The following is a 9,396-nucleotide window of genomic DNA, read 5'->3' as shown; positions in this document are numbered from 1 at the left end:
TATTTCCCTTAACCAGGAAATTAACGTTCTTAGAATTGACAGACAGTTGACCCTGAGAGGTCAAGTAAATATCTACAACGGATCTAAATATTTATAATTAATTATAACTAGTTATGATTAATTATTCATATTTCCCCATGAGCTGATTCGCTACACGAGTAACGCAATGAATTCAATTTAAGTTAAGCAGAGACTTTGCCTTCTGTTGTTCTCGTCTAAAGTAGGTTTGCATTCATCCCTTAGGATAGTTTTAAGCACAGGATGGCTTTACAAAATAAAGAAGAATAATACTTGGAATATAATTCACTCTGTAGGTAAAACTTGCTATTCATGCTTTGAGTGTTTCTGGCTGTATATTGAAGTGGCATACTGTCGATATGCACAAACTAAAACTGACCATCCGTGTCAACGCAGTGAAGCCGGGTCAATGTCACAGACCGGAGATTATTCCACTGTGTGCTGAAAGCGGTTTCCATGATGGCCAGTGCCCTGCCACACAGAAATGTTGCCCAACCACCGGTGGCTTTGCATGCAGTGAACCACGTGGTCGCGGCCAGGGAAGGGGGTCAGGGACGCGATCATGGCGAGGGAAGCGGCTGTGGTCGGGGATGTGGTCATTGAAATGGTCATGGGTATTTACACTTACTGGAGATCTTTTCAATTCAGTGCTTTATTCTTATGACACGTTTTCCCTGTTTGCACAAAGTTTAGAACGGTTTTGTCCCCCACCTCAAATAAAAACAATTGCTTGATTGAAGTGTTTTTGGTGTCATTTGGGTGTTTTCTCGCATAACTGCTTTCTGGCATCAGTGCTTTAAGTTCATCTCCCTGAGACCTGGACATTTAGCAAAGTATTAGTACATTTTTACACCAAATATACCACATTATAACATGGGGACTCAAATGGCACCAAATGCTAGGAATAACCTTTAATCTTTTTACTTATTTATTTATTTTTTTTTGAATGATGCATTTATGTAGTGCTTTATGTACACCCAAAGCACTTTACAATCGTGGGGGGTCTCTCCTCAACCACCACCAGTGTGCAGCATCCCACCTGGATTATGCGACGGCAGCCACAGGACCACTGCGCCAGTGCGCTCAACACGCACTGCTACAGGTGAAGAGGAGAGAGTCATAGAGCCAATCAAGTGGATGGGGATTATTAGGAGGCCATGATAGACAAGGGCCAGTGGCGGCAATTTGGCCAGGACACTGGGGTCACACCCCTACTCTTTACGAGAAGTGCCATGGGATTTTTAATGACCACAGAGAGTCAGGGAAGCGGTTGCGGACAGGGAAGCGGTTGCGGTCAGGGAAGCGGCTATGGTCATAGAAGCGGTCAGGGAATATTTGTCAAATCCAGACATTTCAGAGTTAGTTTAAAAAAAATAAATAAAATGACGCTGCAGTTCCTCTGCAGCTGCGGAGAGCAAAAAAATATACTATTTACACTAAGCAATTAGATGCTATTCACACTGTGAAAATAGCATATTTTCTTAGCGATAGATTCTATTTACACTAAGTGAAAATGGCAGTATTTTTTAGCAATAAGCTATTTTCACCAAGTGCAAATAGCGATAGATTCTTTTCTTTGCAATAATTGTAGTTAAATACTGTTTATACTACTTGGTGCAAATAGTGCCAGATATCTGCACCGAACTAGCACATTATAAAACCGTATGCAATAACGTATTGAGTGTACATAATTTTTATTAAAATCAAATGCATGCCACTTTGGGACAATAAAGCCATCCCTACACTTAACCCTAACCTTAATCAATAAACATCTGTGAGGCACCTTATTTTCCACTTTTCGAATATTTTGTTCATTTTTTTTTTTAATTGAAAATAAATTCCTTTCCGATGTGATACGTGATGTGAAAAGGGAGAAGAACGAGTTCGGCGAAAGGTGGATTTGAACTTGGGTCGATCACGTCAAAAAAATAACAACATAAAATGATGCCCTTTTTTACCTACGCCACTGGAGTCGTCGTATGAAAGGTGTCTTTTGTAATCTTGTGTAACCCAACCACACGTTGGTGGGCGGAGTTAGTGTAAATAGCCTCTGCTATCTCCTTTTCCCACCTGAGCACCACCTGAGTCTTCTCCCATTTCTACCAGTAATGCTTGATTCTGCTTCCTGCGTCTGCTACTGGGTTGAAGGTTACCAGGTTGAGGTCACAGATGGGTTGAAATTTGTATGATGTGTCCATTGTGTGAGTAAGATGTGTTTCATATAAGAACTGGCAACTGGACACTACACTAACCCTAACCTTAACCAATAATCATCTGTGAGCCACCTTATTTTCCACTTTTCGAATATTTCCTTCATTTTTATTGAAAATAAATTCCTTTCCGACGTGAAAAGGGAGAAGAATGAGTTCGGCAAAAGGCGGATGCGAACTCGGGTAGATCACGTCAAAAAAATAACTGCTAAAATTATGCCCTTTATTACCTACTTCCACTGGAGTCGTCGTATGAAAGGTGTCTTTTGTAATCTTGTGTAACCCAACCACACGTTGGTGGGCGGAGTTAGTGTAAATAGCCTCTGCTATCTCCTTTTCCCACCTGAGCACCACCTGAGTCTTCTCCCATTTCTACCAGTAATGCTTGATTCTGCTTCTTGCGTCTGCTACTGGGTTGAAGGTTACCAGGTTGAGGTCACAAATGGGTTGAAATTTGTATGATGTGTCCATTGTGTGAGTAAGATGTGTTTCATATAAGAACTGGCGACTGGACAACCTTGGAATAATATATTGATGTGATTATTCAAATAACGAGGTTTGGGCAATTCAAATTATGGGAGGGTGGTGGGAGAAGACTCCCGGTGTAACACTGAGTTGAAATGTTCAATAGCCCAGATGGGAAAACTGTGTGGTGCTGGAGGAGAATAATTCACGGGAGACGAGAAAATGGCGTATTTTTCCCGGGTTTAATAAAAATGCCTCAAGCACCAACACACTTGTCCACATACATGGGGATCAAGTGAGGAAAAATGTACACAAGTATCAAACTCAGGTCACACACAGAAAAGGAGGGAAATAAAATAAAGTCAGACAAAAGTCGGTAGAGCAGATTATCTCTTCACAGACACGCGCTATGCTGCCACAAAACTACTGTAAATACTCTAGTGGCCGTTACACCGGGAAGAACGTAAGTGTTGACAGATGGAGAACAGCAGCCCATCGCCATCTCAGATTTCGGAGACACACCGGCACGAGAATCAGTCATTTTCGGGTTAAAAAGGATAACAGAGAACGGTTTATTACACTTGAGTTAACATGTACTTTTAAATGTTATGTCATGTTCCACAATGGCAATATCAAACTCGAGTATCATATGCAGTAAACCTTTGGATGCTTCCATGCTCTTTGCTATGCTTTTTCCCTCCCAATAGTTTGCCACCAACTCTTTTTTTGCATTACAAAGAGACATGGGGATGTCCAAGCTCCCAGCTCAGTCCAATCATCATCAAGCTATTACAGATCACTCACACACAGCGATCAGAGGACAGCTGGTTACACTGATCACCTGCTGGTGTGCAGCATGGTCTGGTTTCATTCTCCTAAGGAGGGATCTCCGCTTCAAACCAAAACCAGAACTGTCAAATCCAAACCTGTTCTGGCATTATAAGGCAGTCTGAAATGGCCCCTACAGAAAAATAGAGCAACATCAAACAAATTTGGCAGGTGCAAAAAACTAAAAAGGTTCTGTACTAATAGTCAGTAAGAGAAGCTCTTCAATAGTCCCAGAACAGCATGAGGTGAAACACTGTAATTCTGACCACCCTGGAATACACAGATGATACTGCTAGCCTCTGACAAAAGACAGCCATTTACAATGTACAATGACTACAAGGAGCTTTCCGTGCAGCCATCATTACAACACAATCAATGGGGCTGAATGCTCATCAGAGCTCTTGCCATTGTTTGGCAGCCTAGGTTGTATATTTAAATGAAAGAACTTCATGAAACGCTTAATGTTCTTTGCAGGTGCACAGTTATTAAAGCAACTAGCAAATGCTAACTGAACTTGTGGCAGTTATTAGAGCATGTATCTTAATCACATGAAATACTAAAGTTATGCTACTTTCTAGTACCAAACCACAGCACAATCTACAAGGACATTAGCTGCGTTTCCATCCACCTATTTTTATGGAATATCGCATTAAAAAAAACGCTGGATGGAAACGCAAAGATGCTCATAAATTCTAAAAATTTGAGTAGGATAAACTTTTTATCCACTAAGAAAAAATGCGCATAAACTACGATGGAAACATAGCAAATGCTAACTGAACTTGTGGCAGTTATTAGAGCATGTATCTTAATCACATGAAATACTAAAGTTATGCTACTTTCTAGTACCAAACCACAGCACAATCTACAAGGACATTAGCTGCGTTTCCATCCACCTATTTTTATGGAATATCGCATAAAAAAAACGCTGGATGGAAACGCCAAGATGCTCATAAATTCTAAAAATGTGCATAAAAAACTTATGCGCACATTTGAGTAGGATAAACTTTTTATCCGCTAAGAAAAAATGTACATAAACTACGATGGAAACACATTTACCGAATAAATTCCTCCATGCGCATCGAAAAAGGCTATGGGACGGGATAACTTGACTAGCAGTGGACCGATCTCGTTCACAGCATCTATATCAGGGAAGGGCAACTGGCGGGCCCGCAATGTCTTTCAGTACGGCCCGCTGGATCATATTAGACTCGGATGATCAGTTTTAAAATATTTGAAAAGTAAGTCACGTAAAGATTGCTTTCAGTTTATAATGTTAATACTATCTCCAACCAGGAGAGGTTGCTCGTTTCCAGCCGCCCCCCGTATTAATTTCAGCGCAGTAGGACGTGAACTCTGTAAACATTCGCTAACTTTAGCAAATAATAAATGAAAAACTGACCATGAAAACAGTATTTCCAGTCAAGATGGTAAACAGATTATCTTTTTTACAAGTTCAAGGGGATACTTATATGTTTGGATTGTTTGGAAATCTGTTATTTAACCTCCTGAGACCCTGCATCCTCATATGAGGACATTATATTTTAGTGAATATCTCTGTAACTATACATGCCACAGTTTTATGTCTGGATGTCCTGTACAGCATTAATTATACTTTAATTTCCTTCAATAAAAAGGAAATTGAGTAAAACGGTGTAAAAGGTGTGTGGACGTGGATTAGTAATCTGGCCCCTTGGTATAAAGGAGAAAAAATGCTGGCCCTCGTCACTATCAAAGTTGCCCATCCCTGATCTATATGTTGTTATGGTCATTCTGAAATGCCTGAGCAAAGTCTGTCGTCAAAGTATTTCTGTATAATTGTCTTACACGACTACGTTCCCAAACAGCAGCATCCACCTCCTAAAGCATTGACAGCATTTATTATGTTACGTCTGCTCGCTCTGCAAGCAGATAATGCAAATAATGAAAATCATATATGAAAATTATTATATTCAGTGGCTTCTCCTATATTCTTAGTGATATTTAGTGCCACAGTTTACCAGGAAGTGACGATTTTGTTCTCTTTGACTCGTTGGATGGAAACGGTGCTTTATTCGCATATGTTTTATGCGATATTCCAGTTTTGCGCATAAGTTTAATTTGAATCTTTGGATGGAAAAATAGCTAATGGCATTCTACAAGTCAACCTGCAAAATAGTGAGCCTATGGACCTTAGTCAGATTAGAACTTCTTTAACGAGACAGTTCGCCCCAAAATAAAAATGCATTCATTATTTACTCATCTTCATGTCATCCAAAACCTGCATGCTGGAACACAGAAGAAGATATTTTGAAGAATGTTGTTTTGTGACGACTGACATTCATTGTATGGACATTGTATGTTTCACAAAAGTAAGAAAGTCAAGCAAGTTTGGAATGACATAATGGTGAGTAAATGATGGCAATTTCCATTTTTGGGTGAACCAAACCTTTAATTTTACATGAATGAAAAGGTTGTGAGGGATAAAAGTACAATCTGTTCAGCCGATGAAATACTGAAAAAATGTCTTTCCAAAAAATTTCCAGTGGGCAAAACTGTAAAACATGAGTTCTGAAAATTAGATGTAACCTCAATACAGCATGATAAATTTGAATATTAACATACTGAAGAGAGCATCCCTAGGTTTGAAACTGAAAACCAATTGTGACAGAGAATCAGAGTTACAGTTACAGTTTCATAAGTAGGAAGCTTCACAGCTTCACTTAATGTACAGAACAGCACATTCGGGAATGATAAACTGTCTGCAAATGCCAACCTGATTGTACAATTTTTATTGCAATTATTATTGACGTTAACTGTGCTGTTTAATATTAATTAACATTTAATGAGGAGCTAGGCTTAATATAAACTTCTTTATGAAGGCTCTAAATCTAAATATCTGTTAAATTAGCAAAGCTGACACTGGCAGAAAATTAATGGCTGAGCCATTTCTTCCACAAATCTGTGTAGGGAGCCTGAAAACTTTACTGGTAAAGCAACATAGTTGTGGTCATGACTCATTTAAACACTGTGAGGACATGTAGGCCAGTAAATATCCTCAAGATCCCAACTCTGTCCTTTTTGTTACAAAAGACTATTGATCACTTGTTTTGTGTTTGATTGTTGGCCAATTCCTTCAATGACAGTAAATATTCATTCATGGCCAAACATCTCTTGCATTTCCTGTAGTCAGCACAACTTTATAACCTAATAAATTTAGATTTGTTGTTCCTTTTTAAGCTCCACCTCCAACATAGCCACAAAGGTCCCGCAGGGAACATTCTTTAAAGATATGATGATTGTGCACTCTTTTGTTTTGAACGGCTTACTGACACACAAATATGATACATATGTTTCTTTTTAAAATCTTTTTTGTAAGCACAAAACTTCTTGCTCTGTAACTAACAAAATATCACATTTTTAATATTGAATCATTGGTGTTGACAGGATTGTAAATATATATTAAAGGGTTAAAGTGACTGACAAACAGTAAGGAGACTTAGCTCAGCATTGTCTGAGGTATAAAACACACACCTGTAGGTAATGTTTTTCTGTCCCCACTTGGGCTTCCTGTGAAAGAAATTGTAATTGGCCACATCAGGAACTCCACATCGTGGTTTCTTCATGATCTCTACTGTCTTCTGGTCAATGTCTCCTGTCTCAGGTAAAGCAAAAAACTTCTGCATCTTCTTCAGTGTGTCCTTCAGCACCATCAGATTACACCTGTCTTTTGGGCAGCCATAGAACTTATTTAAGTAGTGCTGTAAAAAAGATTAGTAAGGATACAATGAAAGTCAGACAGAGAGAGAGAGAGAGAGAGAGGTGTCAACTTTACTGGAACTGTTTAACACACATTTTCCAAGCCACCATGTAAACATATAACCCCAGTTTCACAGACAAGGCTTAAGCTAGTCCTGGACTAAAATGCATGTTTGAGCTGTTTTAACTGAAAGCCAGTTGCACTGACATATCTTAAAATTTGTCAGTGTTATTCTTTTGTCTCAAGATGCACACCAGTAATGTTTTTTTTCTAAATCACATTTATAAAAGCTACTCAAATTCCCTAATTGAGCTAAAACTTAATCCTGGCTTAGTCTAAGCCCTGTCTGTGAAACCGGGCCATAGTGTACTTGTGTTTTACATTTTCCATAGATATTGCAACAGTGAATAAAGGCTGGAAGTTAAATACTGTGCAAATACTTAAAATGATACAATTGTGAAGAATGTTGAAGTTAAAGTTCTGAGGGACCCAACAATAATATATAGAAATAACAAACAAAAAACGTATTTCAAATTGATTATAAATATGTTTGTTAAAGGAAATAATTATTATACGTAGGCCTATCCAAGAAAAAATAATAAGCTTGCTAACTAACGACCTGCTTTATTCTTTCAGCGACATGAAAATGCACTCACCAGAGCCACTTCTTTGTCTGTGAAAGAAGTATCATCGCCTGGAAACTTTATGATGGGTGAGGGCGCAGCAAAAGTTTGCAAGGAAGCAAGAAACTGTACGAGGAAAACTTTGAGGACAACATGCCTACAGCCGAAAAACTTAAAGCACATCATTTTGGTCCGGTTCCGAGATGTCCGTGTGTTGAAAATAAGGTTAGGAACAGGCCTTTACGACGTGTTCTCCGAGCTCCAAGTTTCTCTGACTGCACTGCAAACGTTCTTTCTTTTCCTCAGCGACACATCCTGCTTTCGTGGTCTGTGGAATAGGTTCTGCTTGCACACGCACTTTTCTGATGCTGGGGCTTGAGCTGAGACTGCGCAGCCTCCAGATCCAAGAATTTGGGAGAGCTGTGAAATAGGAGACGCCAGCGGGAGCGAGCGCGCGAGCGCATCATGGAGACACTCAGAGAGGCTTTAAGTTTTAAGTTAGGCCAGCCGGTTTTAAACACTTGAAATTGTGTTCTTTACTCTGAGTTTTCGTGTTTCATGTTTCACACTGTTCACATTTTACCCTGGGCAAATAATTAAGCCCTGGTTATTCTCAAGAGTTTACACTGTACATTTGCAAACCAAGGCATAACGTTATAATTTGCATATTTATGAGGTCATGACATTGATTGGACGAATCGTCGAATACTGTTTTAATGGCTGTTAAGTGTATCTTTGCGAAAGTGGCAAAGTCTTTCCTCTCTTGCTGTTTTAAATCTCCTAAACGGGAGTTCATACCGATTTACAGCTACGAAGAGACTAGACCTCATTTCAGATGTGACAAAGTAACAAGCACAGTGAAGATACAGCGACTACCAATGGGAGTGCAGCAAGTGATTTACCGCAGCAGCTGGAAACAAACAGCACAGCGTCCTCCAGCGAGTGAATTCCTGTAAATGAATACAGCAAAAACAATCAACTGCTGATTCCAGTTAACTTGTTTGCTGTCACTTTGGGAGTATTTTTCTGTCAGATTCTGAAACTAAACAGCGCCTGAAAGTTCATCTGAGTGTACAAAGAAAACACATGATCATTTAGAGAGGTAAGAATTGTATAGTTTATGATTGGTTGTCTGTTGCTCAACAACTGGGCTGAAACCTTGCAGTAGCTATCGAGTTGGCTGTGGCCTGAACTGGGACCAAACGTGGCTAAACGATTCGTGGGAAATATTGCTCTCTTAAAAGAAAACTGTTTTTACATAAACAAATGGAAGAGAGACACTGCATTTCAGATGCTGTCACATCCCACAACCTCATCATCTGCAGAGAGAAACTGCCATTCAATTACACCAAAATACACACATAATGATGGACTTAAAGGGATAGTTCACCCAAAAATGAAAATTTTATGTTTGTCTGCTTACCCCCAGGGCATCCAAGATGTAGGTGACTTTGTTTCTTCAGTAGAACACAAATTATGATTTTTAACTCAAGCCGTTGCAGTCTATCAGTCGTAT

The 9,396-nt window shown here is 39.3% G+C and overlaps 1 protein-coding gene and 1 long non-coding RNA gene across 7 annotated transcripts in view; one reads left to right on the top strand and one right to left on the bottom strand.

Annotated features, from left to right (window-relative positions):
- The window catches only part of LOC107713065 (uncharacterized), a 5,565-nt gene extending 2,694 nt beyond the window's left edge, over positions 1–2,871 (top strand). For 3 of the 6 annotated variants that reach the window (XR_001636861.1, XR_001636859.1, XR_001636860.1), the window contains one exon: positions 415–757. This is a non-coding gene — a long non-coding RNA (uncharacterized LOC107713065). Of the gene's footprint in view, positions 1–414; positions 758–1,272; positions 1,351–2,859 lie in introns of those variants that run through there. The other 3 variants (XR_001636862.1, XR_001636863.1, XR_001636864.1) reach the window with 3 other exon arrangements.
- LOC107713064 (72 kDa type IV collagenase-like) overlaps positions 1–8,984 on the bottom strand; it is a 26,442-nt gene extending 17,458 nt beyond the window's left edge. The window contains exons 1-2 of the mRNA XM_016518485.1: positions 7,914–8,984; positions 7,032–7,258 (exon numbers count right to left, since the gene is read on the bottom strand). Of these exons, the coding sequence (XP_016373971.1) occupies positions 7,032–7,258; positions 7,914–8,066 (380 nt within the window). The 5' untranslated portion in view covers positions 8,067–8,984. The remainder of the gene's footprint in view (positions 1–7,031; positions 7,259–7,913) is intronic.
- Between the last annotated feature and the right edge of the window lie 412 nt (positions 8,985–9,396).

The sequence above is a fragment of the Sinocyclocheilus rhinocerous genome, unplaced genomic scaffold, assembly GCF_001515625.1.
Source record: "Sinocyclocheilus rhinocerous isolate Xijiao unplaced genomic scaffold, SAMN03320098_v1.1 scaffold1800, whole genome shotgun sequence".
NCBI lineage: Eukaryota > Metazoa > Chordata > Actinopteri > Cypriniformes > Cyprinidae > Sinocyclocheilus > Sinocyclocheilus rhinocerous.
Note: the sequence above shows the minus strand (reverse complement) of the source record. Positions and strands in the feature narration are given on the sequence as shown.